We start from the raw sequence: 21,870 nt of genomic DNA, 5'->3' as shown, positions 1-21,870 counted from the left end.
AGATAGCTACTAGGATGACAAATAAACAGTGGGGGGGAAAGGAGTATATTATTTATGGCATACAGTTTGTCCCCCACAAGGAGTGTTACACACGTGTTCCTGTCATACCACAAAATGTGCACAGGATTTCAGTCTAAATTTTCTAAAATTATTGGATAGAATATTGTCAGCAGTCAATTATTGTGTCATGAAAAACCACAGAGGATACACAAAATTGCAACAAAAAGCTTAAGGTGAGGATTAGTAACAAAGAACTAAAGCTTCTAAATACTGAATGCAGTGAATGTAGAATAAAATAAGCAGAAATTCATAGACCCAGAGACACTTTCTGATCAGCTACATGTCTCTATTGCTTTTTCCACTTTTTCTTATGGTATCTCAGGGGGGGAAAGCTGCACTTGCCTGATCACTTCTGAGGACATATTATTTTAAAAATGTACATACAGGCCTAAGTAACGAACAGAACACTACTTCTCACCTGGATATGTTATGTAGTTAACACAGTAATTCTCTCTCCACTTTTAAAAATAGACCAAAAGATGCAGGCTGCACTTTTATTTTTGGAAAAGCATGCATAAAGGGAAGTCGATATCTTGAGCAGTAAATGTCATCAAAGAACCCTACATTTTTTTTACAAATGTTTCCATGGTATGTATGCTCAGCATACAGCAAGAACTGCAAACCCACAACACTTGTATAAGTGTCATTTAGTGTCAAATGCACACACTTTAGCACTTACATTTGATTTTTAGCAGCTTGTCTCTGCGCTTTCCGCTCTTTCCTCTTTTGATCAGGTGGCTTTGCAAAAACTATTTCTATATTTTCTCCTTCTAAATCTTTTCCGTTCATTCCTTCCATTGCCTGTGGAGAATAGTTTTGAAATGCATATTGGCAATAAATTCTTCCAAAAACGTATTTTTTTAATAATATGCAAAGAACGCAGACAATATGAATAGTAAGAGATGTTGAGTAGTAGTAAGAGATCTACCGCTGGTAGATATGTAGGGCATATAAGCCCACCTCCTGTCCACTAGAGGCCCTGTCTGAGGTCCTTTGATTTTTCCAATGTGTAGGTTTTCAAAAATACTCCTTGCAACCCATGAGGGCTTGAAACCAGATCTGCAAAAAGATCTGTGCTGCAAAGCAAACACTTGAAATTAAAGCAGCTACACATTCCCACAAAATAGGTTGCAAGGTAAAGTTGTTCAAAGTAAAAACAAAGAGAATAGGGAATTGTATGAACAAAGAGAACAAAATGTAATTCTTCAGCTTTCAAATACTGAGATGACCAAAATTGGAAACTGCGTTTTCCCCTATGACAATTCTATTTTTATTTCGGGGGGGGGAGGGTAGAAATGTAAATGATTGCATTTGGTGTCATGATTAAGTTTAGAAAACTTCAGGTATATTTAGCCACTCTAACTCCTACTTGGACATGCAACACTTCATTTGCAAATAGAAGGGTCCCATTCATGAAACAGACAAGAGATGCAGCAGGGGTTCTCAATGAAGAAAAGCGATTTAACCAATTCCTCCTTCCTACTACAAGCCTCATGTCACTTCCTACACTGTTCAGGGGTCTCCTAGACCTCCAGAGTGGCTTTTCAGGGGAAAGGCATAAATGCCCAGGTTGGAGGTTTCTGTAAATGGAATTCCACTCATGAAAACTCTGGACTCAGCTGTTTCTGCACTGTGCACAAGGGTTTTAGAATAGACTATGGCTTAAAAATGAGCAGATCAGTGAACTAAACAGCCTGCATTCTATCCTTATTTTTAAAAGAGTATAGGACAAGGTAAGCACAGGAGAAGCAATGATTTTTCTACTTGGACAGACAGCAAAAATGAGCACCAAACTTCTCAGAACATTAACAGCCAACTGCTGTATTCATATCACTTTAGAGCCCAAAACTACAGCACAAAGCTTTAAGCATTTTATAACACAAATGTTTTACCTAAACATGTGACTTAAAAATAATTTGATCATGTAGCAGTAGCTGCACTGTTAATCAAAACCTACCTTTACAGCACCATCACGTTCATCAAAATGGATAAAAGCGTAATCTTTTAGCTTTTTCACTCGCTCCAGCTTTCCAAACTGACTAAAGGCCTTTTCTAGTATCTCCTCTGTGACTGAATTTGCAAGGTTCCGCACAAATAACACTTTCACCTAAAATAAAGCAACAAGGGTTAATTCAGACTACAATTTTGTTTCATTCTTTGAAATACCGGCATTTGCCAAGAGCACTTGGGATGTGCCGTTGAGTTGTATCAAACACTGCAAAAGCAACTTCCAGTCACCCAACAGGACCTTCATCCTTTTCTCATGCACACCCAAAATCTAGTCCTGTGGGTTCCCCTTAACCCTCAGAAGGTTTCGAAAGGGTTCAAGGGGATGCAGACAAGGAAGATCAAAGTTCTGTTGTGCACATTCTGGATCTCAACATTTACAAATTCCTATTACAAAGAATTCAGACAAAATATTTCCCTAAAAGCTATTATTATTACTATTATTATTATTATTAACAACAACTCCATCCACAATTTTTTTCAAAGATGCTTATAGCTGGGGAAAAAGCCTACTAGCTCCGAACGTATACTCATTCTTCCAATGTCACTTGGGATATGTAAGAGTGGTGGTATGTTGTTGCAAGTCCCAACACCCAAGTCCCTGGTTAGCTGCTGGAACATTAAAGGTACTGACATAGTTTCAGCATAGAAAGGCATCTGACTCCTGCCTAGAGCAGTCATCTGTCCCAGCAATGCACATTCACTATTCCCCCAGACTTTTACCTAATGTGGAAATGAAACCCAATGCCAGTAAATGATAATAAAGGATCCCAGTGATGAGACTTGGTGAATGCAGTGATGGGACTTGGGTGATTTGAAGCCATCACCTACAACAATGGGGATACTAAGACTGGACAAAAAAGAAGGCAGAACTTGTATTGACAAAATGTAATGAGATAATGCAGTAAAGTTCTGTCCCTAACCTAACTGAAACTAGTTTTGTCATACTAGTCTGATAAATGCTGGTCATGCAAACACAAACAGGGCATCGGATTGAAATATGTCTCCTCCTCAGTTATGAGCCAAGAAAGCTTCAAGTTAACAATCCACAATTTGTATAAAAATTATTAAAAGCAGTGAAAATTCATATCATGATCCCATTTGCAAATTTTGTGTCATTCACCTGTTGTGTCACATGTTCACCTGTTGAGTTATCAGCTTTATATAGTTTGGTTGAAGATTTAAGTAAACTTTTGAGGCTTTCACAAATGTTCTTGCTCTGAGTGCAGAACAAGCCATTCAAGTTACTGTAAGAAAATCATTTCGCAAGCATTATTCCTTCTACAGCATTTGCAGTGTTTGAAACTCCCATTGTTGTAGGTGCATTTTGCAACAGGGAACTTCATTAGGGCAAGCAATTTCTGAGCTCAGTACTGCGCCTAAGATTTCAGAGTAAAACTACAAAGTGGAAGGAAAGGAGGACCTTTTTCTGCCTCCCCACTTCCAGCAACTGTTTGAAGACTGGAGAAGAGACCCTCTTAAGAATATTAGGGGGGTGGGCAGGGGAAAGACTAGACCATGTGAAAAATGAATATATTTTAGCTGCAGTTCATTCATTTTCAGCTTTGCATTCTTCTTATAAAAAAGTGCGCCTTCCGTTGTTGCACCCATAACCTAGGTTTAAGGTGTTGTTTAGCTCTTAGCTTTTATATCTCAGTTTCTAACACTGAGCATTTGCCATATGATAAGATTTAACAAAATAATCCATAACTTTCAGCTTGCTATAACTTTTTTTTAAAAAGTATCACTGTTATCTTTTACCTTTGCCATGACTTCAGGATCTGGATCTTCTATAGGATCAGCCCATTCAACTGTTACCACATTACCCCAGACTTTCACTTTTCCGCTCATTAGCCTACGCCTGGCTTGTGCTGCAGTTTTATGATCTTCATATTCAAGGAAACAAAAGCCTCTATTCTTTTTTTTGTCATCAGGTTGGTGATACAATATTACATCTGTGAGACCCTCTGAAATTGAAGCCAATCACATGCATTTAGTTAAGCAGTCATAAAAATTTATTTAAAAAAAGAAGTAAAACTGTGACAATTAGACTTTTTACCCTAATATAATACAGTGGACTATTAGATTTGCTAAAATTCCCCAGTAAATTTCTTATATACCATATTTTTCCGTGTATAACACGTCCCTGTGTAAAAGATGTGTATAATTTTTGGGGACTCCAAATTAAGAAAATGGGGGGAGCTTGCCCAGTGTATAAGACGAGCCCCAATTTTTAACCTAATTTTTAAATTAAAAAACCTAGTCTTATACACGGAAACATACGGTAGCTTATCTTCTGATGCTTTTCCCCACATATACCATGGCACTAACTGAAAACCCACAGAGAAAATTTAATTTACTCCCCATCAAAAGTACTTTTCTAGAAAGAAAGTCTGAAATGAACAAGAAAAGACTGCATATGTACAACACATGCCTCTAATTTGGGGCTAGATATTTGACCAGTCAAATATTTTCAGCAACTGACCAGTATAGTATGTCTCTACTGAATGTCATGAATATTCCATGACATCGTAACAGCATGGGTTCGTTTGCCCTTTATTTTATCTTAACACAGTATAGTGTGTTAACATAAAATAAAGGGCAAACGAAGCCAAGCTGTTACGATGTCATGGAATGTTCATGAATATTCTAAATGATTGACAACAAGATCTAGCAGAACTGAGCAAAATTACTCCTTTAATAATTTCTTCCAAACAGTCAAACTTACTGAATAAGAGGCTTTGGGTAAAACCTCCCTCACGCAATGTATGACACAAGGATAGGCCACAGTCCCAGCTCATCTCTTTCTTACTGTCAAGAATATTCCTTATGATCTCAGTTTACAATGTCATCATCATTCAACATCAGCCGAAAGATGGTGAAAAAATTCATCACTGATCACTTGAATTATTTCCTTTTAAATTCACACACCCAAGATACCAAGTAGCTTACCTGTTACTTTGCTAAATTCTTCAACTATCTGCTCCTTTGTTTTACTCTTAGGGATAGAGCCAACAAAGAGCCTATTATTGGCAACGGAGATACATACACCAATATGTTTTCCAGAGCGGATTTCATGATTGTTATACTAGAAGAAAGAAAGTAATATAGGGTAGGTAATCCAAAAAAGCTTATGCTTTTCCTTGCTTGAACTTTTACTTCTTTGCAGAAATATCACTCAATACAGAGTAGTATTTTTTTCAAAAGAGGAGCAAGTGCTTCAAGTACAGTGGTTCCTCGGGTTAAGAACCTAATTCATTCTGGAGGTCCGTTCTTAACGTGAAACTGTTCTTAACATGAAGTACCACTTTAGCTAATGGGGCCTCCCACTGCCACCGTGCCGTCGGAGCTCGATTTCTGTTCTCATCCTGAAGCAAAGTTCTTAACCCAAGCTACTATTTCTAGGTTAGCGGAGTCTGTAACCTGAAGTACCACTGTATTGGGAGTGCCCCATTTTCAGCAGCGTGGCTTCTAACCATGTGATAATGCAGTTACGTGGGCCACTAAATAGATGGTTCTATATGGCCCTGGGTTGCTTCCACCTACCTGATTAAAAGTAACTGGACACAGTATCAACGAACTGTATTGAGGCACTTTAAAGACTGACAATTTTATTATGGGATTTTATTACCATGGGCCTTGGTTCATAAAAGTTTATGCTATAATAATATTATATTTTTTAAAAATTGCCACAATAATGGGGTTTTTCTTGCGGCAACAAAATAACCTAGCTACCCTGTAAATGAGTACACTATGCTTGTCAGCTGTGTGGACACCACACACACACATACAAGAACCCTGGAAACTGTAGCTTACCCCTCACACAGCTACAATTCCTAGCACCCTTAAACTACAGCTCTTAAGATTATTTGGGGGAAATGATCTTCAAAGACACCTTGGGTTAAACCCTATGTGTTGCTCTAATTCTAGATCAGAGAAAAGCAGCAACAGTGGTACCTGAGGACAACTATTCTCTGCCTTTCATCTCCTAATACACAAAATGTTGCTTAGTTTCAAAGAAACCAACTACAGCCTGCATTGCAGCAGGATCCTCTCCCGTTGGAAACACACATCAATATAAAGTGGAGTAGAAGGCATCCTTACCATACTTCAGTAATTGTACAAGCCATCTCACTCTGTGAGGAAAAGTTAAGCCTAAGACTACCTATGGAGCTACTTGGCTTTTGCTAAGTGTCCCACTGTTCTTGTTTTGACTATGGGCAAAGGATGACCTTGTCAATCTCTCTCCCCAGATACTGCTCCCCTTGACCCTTTATGGCAGTGCTCATTCCCTGAATTGCAAGTCAGAGACCAAGGATATGCTATAATCCTCAAGTAGAAAAGCAAAAGAGGGAACAGAGACCATGGAGAACGATCCCTCATTTTAAGTAGAGTCGGACAATTAGATTACTTTAATATCAAATTAAGCCACTTGAAGGCACTGCACACTATACCAATTTAGTGTACCATGTAACACTACAGTACATTCAACATTAGAGACCATTACCAAAATTTTAATTACGGGTGTGGAACTTTAAGCTAAATAAATGGTACTTCATAAGCCCAGTCACTAGCCTGGATCTTTTTCAAGCAAGTAAGACAGAAATCTTTTGTAAAATGGTAGGCAGCTAGTTTTCTTTCAGGTCAAGGGTCATGTTTCTTAGCCTTTAAAAAGAACTTGTTCAAAATCCTGCTCTTCATGCAATAATTCCATTTTCCCCACATCTATGATATTCTAACATATAGCCACTAATAGAATTAGAGAAGATATTGTACAGTATGAGCTCACTTAACCCAAGACATAATTCCATGTACACATGTATAAGACTGCACTGTAAGCATTTCCATTTCTGCTATCCTTGACGCTCACAGGGATGGAAGAAAAAAAGAACAGCCAGCATATAACATAACAAACTGAATAAATAAGTTAAAGGAACTCTTAGAACTGCTTAACTAAAAGAGGTTCTGGAGGTCACGAGACCTAAACAATTCTAATCTATACATCATGATGTACACCATAGAGTATACTTTCAGCCTCTGCCAGGGATTTTTGTACTTGCTTTTAGATAAAGGGGTGATCCTAAAAGAATGCAGTAAGAAAAATCTTACCAGTTTAACAGCTTCCTGAGCTGCCTCTTTGTTACAAAAAGTGACAAAAGCGTATCCTCTGTTTAAGCCTGTCAGAGGGTCCATCATTAAGCGAAGATCCCATATAGGCCCTGCTTTCTCAAATAATGGAACCAGTTCATCCTCAAATAAGTCCCTTGGAATCTTACCCACAAATATCTGTAACAAAAAAACATATTTTAAAAAGGATCACACATACGGGTAGCAAGGCCACACCACCCCATCATAAAATGTGATGCTGCTTACCTCAGTGCCAACAGAAGGCTGTTGTCCTGAGTAGACACACTCTGGGGGAGGACCACCGTATTTTCTTTGTCCAGTAGTCACATCAAGTGTGTAACCCGTTCTCTCCAAAAGTGCCTTCAAATTTAAGTTTAGAGTTTTAAATAAAGTCTAATTGTTTACCAAGTAAGTAAACGGTCTAATTAAAATAGGAAAAGGAGACAAATGTTTGCAATGAAATAATCTTTGACACTTATGTTTTAAGAGCAACTTGCATTCCCTCAGCTTTGAGTATGTCTGAGTATATACTAATTTTGAGCAAATTTGTTTTTTGCTTTGATTTTTGCACAAAAACGCACCCTTCCGAAAAAACCTATTGTACATTTCAATCCTAAATCCTGTGTGCAAAGCTTCTCAAAGTCAGTTTTGCTTCCTTCGCCAGGTGCCTTCTGTTTGCATAGGCAGCTGTTATGCCAAGAATCCTACACTTATCCCACCAAATGAAGGCCTGTTTGTGCCTCACTGCAGGGCAGTAGTTCTCAAACTTTTTTCTCTGGGCCACTTTCAGAATTAAAATTTGCTTGCACCACCCTGAATTTTGTATTGATAAGAAATACATGGAGAAACTGAAATAAACAACTCCTAGCAGTGCTTGATTTATAAAACAGAACACAATTACTTTATAATGTGATCACTGGACATCCATAAAGTATAAAACAACGCAGCTATATAAGAACATTAATCATTCCCAAATATAATACTGATTATCCTTGAATCTTCCCATCACACTTGCCACACCAGTGTGGCGCACCACACCCTGTGAGAACCACTACTGTAGGACATCAGCAGCCTTCTCTTGGCCATACACAGAGCCTGCTTCAATTGAGAATAGGTGTGCCCTCTGAATTTGGAGAGCATGCTAGAAGTGAAGCATGGAGAGACCTCAAGTTTAAAAGAATACACCTAATAAAACATAACATGCCTATTGGGGCAGCAGCACAATAAGCTTGGAAGTGTCCAGGTCACTTTTTATGGAAGGCCACTCTTCCCCCTCCTCCAAATTGTATGATGAATTAGCATAAACATGCATGCTTCAATCAACACTAAGCCTGCCCTACAGTCCCGGGGACATGCATACTTCAGTTTGACTAAAGAGATTAAATACTGCTCAGTATTTCATTAGCTCTTTGTGAATGAAATAATGGATAAAATGTATTGGAATTCCAGTACTGAGTACTCAAAAAACAAAGGCAAGCAAGCCATGGAAAAATATATGTACTGTGTGCAAATGCTACATTCAATTGCTTTTCTACAATTTCTGTACTTGATTGTTGTGGGCTTTCACACAATAAAAAGTTACTCTATCAAAAGATATAATTTCTCATGGTAGAATAAGCTGAAGTATTTGCGGTATACTTCAATAGTCATGAAGCCCTGAAGTCTTTCCAGTGTCAGGCTGTACTAAACTTCCAACTGCTGGCTGATACAATTTAATCTCAAATTACAGTGCCAATAGTGATGATTCATGACCCATCTATATAAAAACAGATGTGAATGTATATCTATTAAAAGCAAGAAAGAGAAAGCCTACAAATCATGATGCCAATATTAAATGTATAGACTGGGTACAAAAGCTGCCATTTTATAACAATTTGTGGCACAGTGCTAGTGGCACGAATCAGATGTCAGAGGTACTTTCACAATTGCACCCTGCTAACATATCCCTCTGCAGAATGCAGAACAGGACCTGTATCCAGAGACTTTTTCCAAGACTAAAATATGGACAAATACTGTGCAGAGGAATCTAAATAAGGGTAAGCTGCTCTTACAGAAATGTCAACTGGCAAGCACCAATGAAGGAATGACCAAGAAAAATATTGTTAAAAAAATACTTCAACACAAATCATTCTTATACAACCACAGAAATTAGCACTAAAGACATAAGCATACCGGCCTATAATGAAACATACCTTGATTTTTGCCTCATCTGGTCCTTTGCTAGAATCTGCCACTTTGGTCCCTTGTTTTTCTCGCTGTCTATATGTCTTCATGACGCCACATAAAAAGGCACTTTTGTTCTAAAAAGATTACACAAATAACGTGTAAGGGCTGAATTTTAAATCAATCATCCTGACTTGTTCAAGTTTTTCACATGTGCTAGTACAAACTGTAGTACTATCAAGGAACAGAAATGCCACTATAGTAGTACATTACCTGAACATGTGAGAGATCACTGTCTTTAAACTGCTGAAGCACTGCCAATGCACCTTCTTCATTAAATTCCTTTAAAGCTTCAATAGCTCTTTCATCTAAATCACTGTGAGCAACTAGCCCTAGAAAAAGAAATATTATATTCTAGCATTTTTAGTTATTTCATTTCAGAAGCAGATCCACTGATCAGAGGCCCATTTCAGGATTTCCCCTTTACTTAAAAAGTTGCTTTAATCTACAAATGTACTGTAATACATATGCTGATATTTGTTAAGTTTTGACAAACTCTGAAAAGTCATAATTTTGCATAAACAGTTGACTCAACTTGAGCAGTGATTCTCAGTACTTTTCTGCCTCTTAAGGAAACTGTTTAAAAAGACTAAAGCACTCAAACAATTCTATTGGTCTCCAAAACTGAGCTTCAGAACATGACTGAAAACACAGTAGCCTTTGCACCCACAGGTTCAAACATTAAATCAGGTATCCTCCAGAAGAGATGCTTATGATTACTGCCTCACTTACTACAGTGCTCCAAAGACAAATATAATCCACTATGAAGTCTTCCTACTGCCTGAAGTACAACTGCATTCCCCTACCACCACCCATTCACTCAGTACCACAGACTAACCTACAGCAGCATAAATGCCACATTATCGTTTATCATCCAAACACTTGCTAAGAAGACTGCAGTCCCCATCTTTGGGTTTTTGTTTTTTGTTTGGAAACCACAAAAAGTTGCTATTTTAGCCCAAAGCAAGGAAAAGTCCAATAGAAAATATTGAAAATGTGACTTTGCAAGTTTTACATCTTACCTGCAACGTAAATTTCATCTAGTTTTTCAGCAACTTTCTGTGGTAAACCAGCATCAAGCAATGTCTGGAAATGCTCAGAATGGGTAACTGCAGCAGAAGTATCCATCGGCTCTTCAGTACCATTCCCATTAACATGTTCAGAAGCCATGTTTCCAGATATCTGTTCAAACGCAATAAGCATCATAATTAAGCTATAAACCTTAAAGCCGAACTATTGGTGTATCAGTCAATACATGCAGCTACCTGCTAGGGACTCGCAGAGTGTAAGCCATTTTCCCTACTACTTTTGCAATCAGAAAGCACGCAAGGCTTTTTCAAGAGAAAGACTAATAGTGCAAAGGCATACCCTATAACCAAAGCCTAGCGAGGATATTAGGATTTTATTGCAGATTTTACACAATCCAGCCGAACTCTCTAGCTCACCTCCCTTCTCTATCTCTCTAAAACGCCCTAAGCAGCTCTTGGAGAAGTTAGAAATGGAACAAGAAGCAAAAGGCGCGGAAGAACGTGCAGCCACCAACGCGCGACACAGCCACTGCCATTCCCTGCTGCTTTTACCCGAATCGCTTCATTCAACCCTTCGCACCTCTCGCGAAATCCCGTTCCGCTGCCTACGCTACAGCTTCTTCCCGCCTCTTTGACAGGGCCTAAAAGCAACCAGGCGAAAGGAACAAAGCGCTTCCCAGTCCGCACCCAGCCCAAGCGGCAGCAGCCGCCATATGTCCGCTGGAAACACGTGCTCGGCGCGTTCAAATGTCTTACAACTTCCTCCAGCGACCAACTTCCCTCCACCCCACCCCACCCCCCCTCCCGGAAAAGCAGCCTGTCCCTCCTCCTCCTCCTCCACTTTTCCCTCCGGGAGAAGAATTGCAACACCCTGGGCCCGATTTCGCCATGTGGAAAGAACGGGGGGGGGGGCGGACAAAAATGACTGCTTTCCCATGGCTTTCCTCCTCCCGCCGGGTAAAAACACGCACGCACAGAATCAAGACCCTCCCTCCCTTCTTCCCACCATGCTTCTTCCAACTCGAGCGTTGGAAAGACACGGATCCCAGGTTCTGGCCCGTTACGTGACACGAGGCACGCGGCAAAACCCCACCACCACCATTGAAAAAAGAAGTCGTCCCGCAGCCACACTGGCATCGGCGGCGGCTGCCTGCCCTGCTCCTTCCAGCCTTCCCACCATGTCCCACCCCACCCCGGAGGCGCCTCGTGGCCAATGAATGGCGCTGCCGCCTGGACAATGAGGCAGCTGGAGCCCCTCGCGGGAGGGAGAGGGGGGGCGAGAAGGGAGGGCTTCCCCTCGTTCCCCTCCACATCGTGCGGCCTAGCGGCACCCGCCGTCCAGCGTGGCTAAGTGCCGGGAGAAGCTGCGCGGGACAGGGCCGCCGCCGCCGCCGGCCTCTTTTGTTTATCCAAGCTCCCACCCCGCCGGAACCGGCCGGGCGGCAGGCTGCCCCCCGCTCCCCCTCCCTTTTCCACGGGCTCCCGGCCCGCTCCTCCCGGGGAGAACCTTCTCTTCGGGCCCCTTCTTTCTCTCCACCCCCCATAGCCATCCCCCCCCCGCCGACTCTCCCTCTCCCCTCCCTTCTCCACAGCGCCTGACGAGCCTCGGTGGCTGCTGACCTGTGTGGGGCGAGCGGCAGGCGCTGGCGGCGGGGGAGGGACGATGAGCGGCGCGCGAAAGGGCTCCGGAGAGGGAGGGGTGGCGCGGGCGGGGGGCGCGGTTGCGGAGCTGCCCCTTCTCCGCTCCCTCAGCGTGTCCTGAGAATGTGGCAGGAGCCTGCGTAAAATGGCGGCCGCTCGAGCGCTCACGCCGCTGCTGGCACCAACCAACCCCAGCCCCCTTCCACTCGGCTCAGGCAGGGCGGGGAGAAGCCAGGAGGAGGGAGGGAGGAGGAGGCGCCGCCGCCGCCGTGTGAGGGAGAGAGAGAGAACGCGCGCGCGCTGGCGCAGCCCCAACGCCGGGGTCTCCCGAGCAGATCCACAAGGGTTATCGCCCCGCCCGCTAACTTTGGCAAAGCTAGATTCTTAGGCAAGGCGGCGGACCAATGGGAGGCCGCGCATGCGCCTACGGCAGCCAGACGGTGGCTGGCGGTCCTCGGCACGCTGTAACGTTGCGGAAGGTGAGAGAAAAGAACATTCCGTGCGCTGCTGCCCGCCTCCCTTGCGCGCGCGCCCCTGCCCTGCCGCCGCCGCCCGCTCTTTGGGCGACTCCTAATTAGCGCTACGGGAAACTCGCGCACGTTCAAGAACTGAGGGAACTTTCGCGTTCTGAACGTGCCGTAGTTATTTCGGATTGTCACGGCTATTGCAATAAACTTCTTGACGATTAGTGCAATGTTGCTTTTACGCTTCATTACGTTGTTTAATTTTTGCGTATACTGTGCATTAGATATATATTTAGCTTGTGGGGTTTTTTTAAAGTTCGGTGTAAAGTCGTTGGGGGAACCTGGATGTGTACCAGAAGTTGCTGTTGACATAACAGCGAAACTCGGCATTTAAAAAAATAATAATTGCACACACTATCATAGCCTAGCAAAGCTTGGTACTAGTCAATTTAAAATTACAGTAGTAACAGTAGTAGCAGTAACTAATAATAATTATATTGTCAAGTAGATAAACAGCTTTAAACAGGAAGATGACAGTCACTGCTGCCAGTTAATGCTACTTTCCGTACACTCCTGAATTCCCAGGAAGGGCAGCTGAGGTAAAGTTGAGCTGAATCCTCAGTTTCCAGGAAGGCCGGCTGAGGGACAGCTGAATTGTGAAGACTATTTTTTCCCCATTATGGGAGGTGGTAGGGACAGGACACAGTTAAGCTAGTGTCTAAAGGAGGGGTGGGGTTGTTTCTGACCCTCTAGCCAAGGCATGGACAAACTTGGCCCTCCAGATGCTTTAGGACTACGATTCCCATCATCCCCAACCACTGGTCCTGTTAGCTAGGGATGATGGGAGTTGTAGTCCGAAAACATCTGGAGGGTCAAGTTTGGCTATGCCTGTTCTAGCCAAATCTAGTGGGTTCATACTTGTCCTGTGAAGCCATTTGGTAACTTCTAGGGACGCAGGTGGCGCTGTGGGTTAAATCACAGAGCCTAGGACTTGCTGATCAGGTCGGCGGTTCAAATCCCCAGGACGGGGTGAGCTCCCGTTGCTCCCCGTCCCAGCTCCTGCCAACCTAGCAGTTCGAAAGTACATCAAAGTGCAAGTAGATAAATAGGTACCGCTGTGGCGGGAAGGTAAACAGCGTTTTTGTGGGCTGCTCTGGTTTGCCAGAAGCGGCTTAGTCAAGCTGTCTGCGGACAAACGCCAGCTTCCTCTGCCTATAGAGATGAGCACCGTAACCTGAGTTGTCCACAACTGGACCTAACGGTCAGGGGTACCTTTACCTTTTAGGTTGGATTACTGTAGTGCAATGCTTCTTTTGCACTTGATCCAAAAGCTGCAGTTAGTGAAAAATGCTGCAGCAACGTTGCTGACTGGAGTGAGAACCTGTCTGCATAGAACAGCTATGCTCAGAGATCTGTGCTGGTTGCCCATTTCCTACCAGGCCAAGTTCAATGTGGTAATTATTACTATATAGTCATTAACAGCTTGCGACCAGTTTACTTGTGAGATGGCCTAACCCCAAATATGCCTACTCAAATGCTTCGATCAACAGAACTGGCATTGTTACAGGTGCCACATAATACTCATTCTTTAGTTGTAAGAAACTGATCTGTTATTGTGGCTACATTTATACTTTAGAAGTCATTGCCTATTGATATCAGGCAGGCTCCTTCACTATTTTTTATATCACCTGCTTAAAACATTTTTGTTTGGTAAGCCTATCTAGACATGTAGATGTCTACCAGCTCCACATGTTGCGCCAGCTGAGACCCTATCTGCCTGCGCACTGTCATGCCAGAGGTACCGGTACATGCCCCAGTTATTTCCCACTTGGACTGCTGCAATGTGCTCTGTGTGGGGCCACCTCTGAAGGTGACTTGGAAACTACAACTAATCCAGAATGCAGCAGCTAGAGTGGTGACTGGGAGTGGTCACCGGGACCATATAACACTGGCCATAAGGATCTACAATGGCTCACAGTATGTTTCTGAGCACAATTCGGTGTTTAAAACCCTGAATGGCTTTGTCCCTGTATACCCGAAGGAGCATCTCCACCAAAGTTACACAGAACCAGTCTTCTCAATAGTGGCAGCGCCCACCCTGTGGAACACCCTCCTGTCAGATGCCAGAGATAAACAATTATACAACCATAGACATCTGAAGGCAGCCCTGTAACGAGACACTTAGTGTGTAATGTTGTGTTGCGTTTCTGTTTTAAAATACCTGTAACTTTTTGTCAATAATTTTAGTGTTTTATTTCACATTTACCTAGACTCCCCCCCAATCAAATGGTATGTAAATTTTCATAAATATAATTTTCATGTAAACTAGTCATCGGCCCCCCTGCTAGTGCACCACTGGGGGCCTTAAAAATACAGCAGGCTTCAGTTCTAAAGTGATAAGAGCTGATGCCTGTAGAAAGCATACCTCTTGGTTTAAAAAGCACAGTAATGGTTAAAGAAATCCCAATAGACGGTTCTACAGAAAAGGCCCTCCAGTAGGTGGGTTTTTCCAGGCAACATCTATATAAAACCACTGAAGCCATCCAATTTCATGGTGGTATGCAAATGACAGCTCTACCACACATTTACTATTGTATCTCATGGAGGCAATGGAAGCTCCAAAATGCTGCTTGGGGAGTTTTGGATTATCTGAAGCTTAAATCCAGGTAAAATGCAGCAGCAGAAACTTTATGTGGAGGTGGGCTAGGAAGGTTGAAGTGGGAAAATAGCTTATATACTAATTAGGGAGAGTACTTGGTGTATTATTTTTTAGTTTTAATATAAATGTTACATGATACATTAAATCTATTGTATTATACCCTTTCCCCCTCCCTTGTGGAGTTTTTTATATATGGACATTCAAGCGACCAATAAAGTAAATAAAATATGGTAGTATTACTCCACTCACTTTAATTGATCTGCAGCAGGACAACTGAACACCTTAATCTGCAAATGCCAACTACACCTACACACCCCAAAACCATTTTAGTGCTGCAACTGCTTGAGTTCCACCAATTAAATTATTCAGGAAAGTTTCTTCAGTAATACATTAAATAACTAAAATACAGTGATTGTAAAGCTTTATTCTGAAACACTGCTTCAATCTTCATTCTCAAGAGCCACATAAGATCCCATGACATGAAAAAGAACCATTTGATAACATCAAACTTTGAATATAGCAAAGCCACTGTACATATAATTGTTATAAACATTTAACTGCAAGCAAGGTTTTCATTTATTATTATTAATCTGATATTCCTTAATGGAGACACACATGCACGCTGCAACTTCATTCAGGTAGATTCCAGATAACCTTGTTTGATGCATTTACTTCTTATCACTGAAAAATTAAACACAATTAAAAAAACGATTAATGCAGATTATTACATCTATTGTACTCTAGGTCAATAATTTATGACCAGTAGAAATACATTTAAGCAACATACTTATTCCCAGTCTTTACTATTTAATGTTTCAGGTCTTATTACTGTGAATCCTGGTGCCGCTCAACTGTTGTTTTCAATATAATTCAGTTGGAGCTTCATTCGTATCAGAATCCACTTCAAACATTTATATGGTTTTTATTGGTTGCTACTTTTGATTCTCAAGTGCTTTGCAAATTAACACGTGCAAATGTTTTCTTACCTGTTTTTGCAATAGGTACTGTAAAAAGGAGTTGAGTCTTCCGCCTACAGGCTAGGCTCTCCGTCCCATCCCTATTCAGAAAGCAATGATGAAACTTTTAAATTACTTTTATAGTCAACAGAGAAATATTAATTATAAATCTGGAACATTTATGTCTTACAAGAGTCCTGTTTTATGACACATGTCTATACACTGAGCTCAGAGGTTAAATGATAGTTACAAAGATAAAAGCTTGTTTGGCCTTAGCTAACAAACTGAAGCCCAACAAATCAGACTTCATCAACCTGGGGCCCTCTGGATGTTTTGGACCACATGAAGCATGACGCTACTAGCTGGGGCAGATGGGAATTCTAGTCCCAAACAGTTGGAAGGCACATTAGTGAAAGCTAACATTTGAAGGTAGCCCTGTATCGGAAGCTTTTAATGGGATGTTCGGTTTTGTTATTGTTCAATCTGTTGCAAGCTGCCCAGTCGCTGGGGTAACACAGTCAGATGGGTGGGGTACAAAAAACCCCATCCATTATTGCTATATATTATAGAGGCTTTCTAATAATATAAAACAAGCCAGCCCAGTTTCAAGATTTTTACACGCTCACATAATCCCTGTCTGCATCAAGTGCGACACCACAATCTGGCAAATGTGAAAAGAACCAAACCATCTCCTCCAACTTTGAAGCTGCAGGTTGTTAAGAGACAAAGCCAGCATGTTATTTGGTGGTTTTCATGGAGATGTCTACAGAGCAGGCATACAGAACCTGTCACCCTCCAGATATTACTGGACTACAGTTCCCATCATTCCTAACCACTCTGTTGGGACTGGGACTGGTGGAAGTCCAATATCTGGAGGCACCCAGTCCTGGCTGTAGAGTCTTAGGCACATCAGCAAAACAATTCTGCTGGACCTTCACCAAAAGCTGGTAGCGTGCAGCTACTGCTTGGAAGATGCTCAGTCCAGTAACAGCAACCTACTGGCCACACAACACTTGCCTTGGAAAAGTCCATAAGGAAGGTTTTAGAGACTTAACTTTGCACCAAGGCACTTCAAGCAGTGGCACCAAACCAGCATGTCCCCCCTGCCCATTTGAATACAACTTACCAATTCAAAACATTCCACCTGCTTAATGTACGTTAGGAATGAGGAACTGCTGCCTGGATTTCATCTGCTATTACCTTTAAGTGAAAGACAGAGAAAGTAGCGTCAGCAGAATTTGATTATCTACATATCAAACACTGGTTTACTGGTGGTAGTCTCAGAAGCCGGATCCATATTGGCAGTTTTTCATCAAACTGTATCAGGTTCGGGATAGGCTCATCACTGGTTGAACCAATGCCAATACATTCTCAATATGAAAATTTAACTCACATACCTTTAGGATAAAGTAGCTTCAAGCCTGAAAAGGAAAAAATACTGTATTAGGGAAATGTTTTTCCTTATATTTCTCCTTCTGGTAAGAAACCTAATTTTCCTTTTATTCTGCAGAACAGTAATAACTAGAGATTTCTTACACAACAATGCAAACCAATGTTTCCTTAGTTCAAACTGCATGCCATGGTTTAAAACAAGTTTACAAGCCATGAAAACAGCAGCACAAATGCAACAGAACCATAGTTAATGGCATCAAGGGAAAGTTGCATGAATCCAGTCTGCAAATCATGGCATGCAGGGAGACACTGTTACACCTGCACATGCTGATTTAAAAAAATAAATTATCTTCCAAAGCGGAGTTTGACACAAGAGGAGCAACTCCCACATGAACTAAGGTTACAACATCTGGGGCTTTTTAGTTTTGACACTTCATAAAATTAGAATCCAAGGTTACCCAACAAAGCTGAATGGTGGGAGATCTCAGGACAAATATGTATTTATTCAAATAATTAACATATGGAATTCACACCCAAAAAATGTAGTGATATCTGCCAACTTGTGATGGTTTTAAAATGGAACAAATTCATGGAGGATATCATGCAGGAGGCTGCTACTGCATCCACACCCTGCTTGTGGGATTTCCATGCATATCTGGTTGGGCACTGAGAAAAGAATGCTGGACTAAGGAGACCTTCGGTCTAATACAGCAGAACTCTTATGTTGTTTACCAGTCAAGCAACACTACAGTGACTTAAGTTACAGCAACAGAATTCTCCCTCTCCCTAGTTTCTCAATCTCTCATCCTCTTACAAAAGCTGAGAGCAGTTTTGAGTTCCCAAACAGTAACCTTACAGTTAATGACTTTAGTCTCCAAACAGCATTTTAACATACCTAAGAAAATCCACTATTCTCCATAGAATACTTTTCTACATATGTTGGTGTTTTCATAATCTGAAAATAAAATTTTATAAAGTTCAGAAGAAGGAAAAGTAGTAATACACAATAAAAGAATTAAGTCAGGGAATACCAAAACTGTGACTCATAATTGGCAAACAAGATTCATCACAAAACTTAATTCCTTCTGCCTGAATTCTGTATTTTAATGCATAAGTACAACTCTAACAGGGTTGTAGATTCAGGTAGGTAGCTGTATTGGTCTGACACAGGCGAAATATATATAAAAGAATGTCCAGTAGCTCCTTAGAGACCAACTAAGTTTCTTCTTGGTATAAGCTTTCGTGTGCATGCACACTTCTTGTTAGGGCATTATTTTTGCAATACTTGTTGTAGCAGCTCCAGGCAGAAACAGCTATCCCACAGCAATTTGGGTCCCTTTCCAGTATATGGGCTGACCTGCATTGGCAGAGAAAGCCCAGCAGAGGGAAATCTCCACAAATTCCAAACTCTTTCCAGTAGCATGCCTCCAGGGTTAGGACTACTCCCTTAGAAGGCACCCCTTTAAAACCATAATCATGCATGTTCAGAAAATGAACTATGCATCTAGGACACTATGACCTGAGCTATAGTGTTGTATGTAGTTAAGAACAAAGTACAAGTCAGAATGTTCCAGCTGAAGGTTTTCATTTGCAGGATAGTGACAAGCATACACAGAAAGAGATGTGTTTTAATAAGGTAATGCCACTATTATCCAAAATCGGGATTCCAAGTACACAAATGTCTAACATCTACTTAAAGTTGGCTGCAATGTAATTAATATCTGGAATATTTTCAAAATCTTAGCTAAAGTACAGTATGCAAGTATTTCGAAACAGAGTACTGGATACATACCACAGAGCTCATTTTGTGTCTCCGCAATAGTAACACAAATCTTAGTTCCATAGCTCCTGGAACAGAGCTAAAATTAGACAGGGTTAAAATCAGGTTACACAGCTATCCAGGTTTGCAGCATACAAGAAAGAGCACCTCTTGTGACAACACAATTGACTGTTGACACAAGCTTCCATGGACTAAAGTCCACTTCATCAGATGCAGCCAAGGGAGGGCTCAGTTGGTAAAGCATGAGTCTTAATCTCAGCGTTGTGGGTTCAAGTCATGGTTAAAGTTTCCTGCGTTGCAGGGGGTCGAACTAGATAACCCTCGTGGTCCCTTCTGATTCTATGATTTAGTGAAATCTTAATCAGCAGGTGAACCTAGTTATTAAGACAGTAGATTAGTAGGTCAAGATTTCATGAACTTAGTCTGATTATGTTAGAACTTTGGTGTATGTTAAAATAGGCACGCCTTTTACTTGGGGATCCAAGCAACCAGGGCAATTCCAGCCCTATTTCAGTCTCGTTCATTTCATTTGGGAGAAATCCTAGCAAGTACTTAAGGCCGCTAAGAATTACAATCATATACTGCTCCTGAGAGCTGGATTTATTTACGATGGGCTCGTCCGTTCTCTTGACTTCCTCCCTCATGCTTTTTTATGAAGTATCAGCCGCGGAGTGGAGACGATATCCCCAGAGGGCGGCGGCGAGTACCTCTCTTCCTCCCTCGTGGTTTTCCTACCTGTAGCTACGCGCTTCCCCACTTTAATTTGTTCCAAATTTGCAGGTTGGGGGGGGGAACACGTGGGAGAGCGATTTTGGGCGGGAAAAAACGTGGGATAAAAAAAATATGCTCAATCCTTTTAGCCATGCAATATGACAGGGGTCTCCCCTCCACTTTACCACATCATTAAAAATATCCTCTTAATTCAAGCCTCCACGTGCGAGGGAGCCTGCCAATCCCAGCCTACAAAACCCCACTACGAAATTCCTGCACGCGCAGCGCCCCCACGACTCCCACGCAGCCTTCATTCGTTGCACCCCAAAAGCTACCGAGGCAGGGGTGCGCTAACGCCGAGGGAAAGCTCGCGAAAACAATTTTTAAAAGCGCCGTTTTTGCAGCGAGAGCGCGAGCGATGAAGCGCACCCTGCCCACAAAATGGCGGCCCTTTCCGTTTAACGGCTACTCTCGTACTCAACGCTCACCTGCTTCTTCGAGGTCCAGGCGAAAGAGCGAACAGGCGCCCTCCCGGTGCTTTATATAGGAATCCTCGGAGCAGAACGAGGCTAGCTACGCCCACCCGTCTCTCATTGGATGCAGGAGAGAGACGAGCGGGGAAAGCGCGCGGGAGTGGGGAGGTGAAAGGCAGGCCTTTCGAGTGGACTTTTTTCTTTTTTCATTCCTCTTGTGCAGAAGGAGAGAGGCGTGGCTTGTTTCAAACCTAGGCTGTCGAGGGTCTCCCTCCATGGCGCTTTGAACGATTCTCTGTTTCTTTATGATCCGATCCCACTTCCCTTCGCCTTCATCCGTGGCCACCTCGTGGTGGAGGGGCCGTAGCACCAAAAAGACATTTTAAAAAAAGGAGCCAGGCTTTTTCTAAACTGCCAGCCCGCACAAGGCAGGATTTGTTTATTTTTGCTTATTTTGAGAAATGAATGAATGAAGGTCCGAGAGAGGCGTTCCTCCTCTTGCTGCCTTTAGGTCCTCTGAAATCTCCAGGCTGACTCAGAGGAACTGCATACGCTTCAACAGTACTACTCGGGAGCAAGTTTCCTGTCGCTTTTTGCAGTTACTTGGCAAATTAAACACAAGCCGTCACACTTAGGCGCACCAATACAAAGACAGCCGTCCACTTTGCACGGGGAAGATCCAGACAAAAGGAGTCTGTTTTCACAGTACCCGCGGAGGGGTTTATACGCCTCCATCATCTTGCCTCCCCTGTCCCCCGACCACTGTTTCACTCTGTGTCTCAGACCTGGGTGGAGAAGCCCCGAATAACAGCCGATCCGCTTCCCCTACGCCGAAGAGACAAGTCCTGCCCAGATGCAGGCTTCCTCATGATCATGTGGAATCTGTACACGTTTCTGTTGGCGCTTCCACTAGTGATCTATACAGGATCGGACTTCATTTCAACCAACAACATCCTTCCTCTTTCCCCTCCCTCTCCCTCTTCCCCCGACAGCATACTAGAGTTAATATGGATTTCAAGGCATGCTTTTAGAACTTGTATGCTTAGCTTTAAACTCCATAAAATTTGCCGATTGCTGGGATGCTATTTATTAAAGCCTGCGTCAATTAAAATATGTTCTGATACAAGTATGCTTTCCCCCTTGTTATACAATTATTTTAAAAATTGCATTTAACTATTTACTATTTACTATTTAAACAGCTTATACACCACTTTAGTATAATCATCTCTGAAGTGGCATGCAAGAAATACATCGCAGAAAAAGTTAACATTGATTACATCAGACTTCAGTTAAAAATACCTGCTGGGATAAAAAAAAGTATTCAATAGGTGCTGGGTGCTCAACAGGGG

The 21,870-nt window shown here is 42.1% G+C and overlaps 1 protein-coding gene and 2 long non-coding RNA genes across 9 annotated transcripts in view; 1 reads left to right on the top strand and 2 right to left on the bottom strand.

Moving 5' to 3' along the window:
- Positions 1 to 12,280, bottom strand: part of SYNCRIP (synaptotagmin binding cytoplasmic RNA interacting protein) — a 20,012-nt gene extending 7,732 nt beyond the window's left edge. For 5 of the 7 annotated variants that reach the window (XM_081905596.1, XM_081905597.1, XM_081905598.1 and 2 more), the window contains exons 1-9: positions 10,440 to 10,599; positions 9,631 to 9,749; positions 9,387 to 9,494; positions 7,441 to 7,554; positions 7,177 to 7,353; positions 5,020 to 5,155; positions 3,829 to 4,034; positions 2,018 to 2,167; positions 740 to 861 (exon numbers count right to left, since the gene is read on the bottom strand). In XM_081905596.1, the coding sequence (XP_081761722.1) occupies positions 740 to 861; positions 2,018 to 2,167; positions 3,829 to 4,034; positions 5,020 to 5,155; positions 7,177 to 7,353; positions 7,441 to 7,554; positions 9,387 to 9,494; positions 9,631 to 9,749; positions 10,440 to 10,587 (1,280 nt within the window). In that variant the 5' untranslated portion in view covers positions 10,588 to 10,599. Of the gene's footprint in view, positions 1 to 739; positions 862 to 2,017; positions 2,168 to 3,828; positions 4,035 to 5,019; positions 5,156 to 7,176; positions 7,354 to 7,440; positions 7,555 to 9,386; positions 9,495 to 9,630; positions 9,750 to 10,439; positions 10,600 to 12,065 lie in introns of those variants that run through there. The other 2 variants (XM_081905599.1, XM_081905602.1) reach the window with 2 other exon arrangements.
- Positions 12,281 to 15,613: 3,333 nt separating this feature from the next.
- LOC309367600 lies at positions 15,614 to 19,487 on the bottom strand. The gene is made up of 6 exons (XR_014167250.1): positions 19,350 to 19,487; positions 18,453 to 18,512; positions 17,563 to 17,586; positions 17,292 to 17,365; positions 16,196 to 16,266; positions 15,614 to 15,890 (listed from the first exon to the last, which is right to left on the bottom strand). It is a non-coding gene; the product is annotated as an uncharacterized lncRNA (long non-coding RNA).
- Positions 18,409 to 21,647, top strand: LOC309367601. Its single transcript, XR_014167251.1, has 2 exons — positions 18,409 to 18,495; positions 19,336 to 21,647. It is a non-coding gene; the product is annotated as an uncharacterized lncRNA (long non-coding RNA).
- Positions 21,648 to 21,870: the final 223 nt, after the last annotated feature.

The sequence above is a fragment of the Podarcis melisellensis genome (genome assembly GCF_964234715.1).
Source record: "Podarcis melisellensis genome assembly, chromosome: 3".
NCBI classification, from domain to species: Eukaryota; Metazoa; Chordata; class Lepidosauria; order Squamata; family Lacertidae; genus Podarcis; species Podarcis melisellensis.
This window is presented reverse-complemented; position numbering and strand designations above follow the sequence as displayed.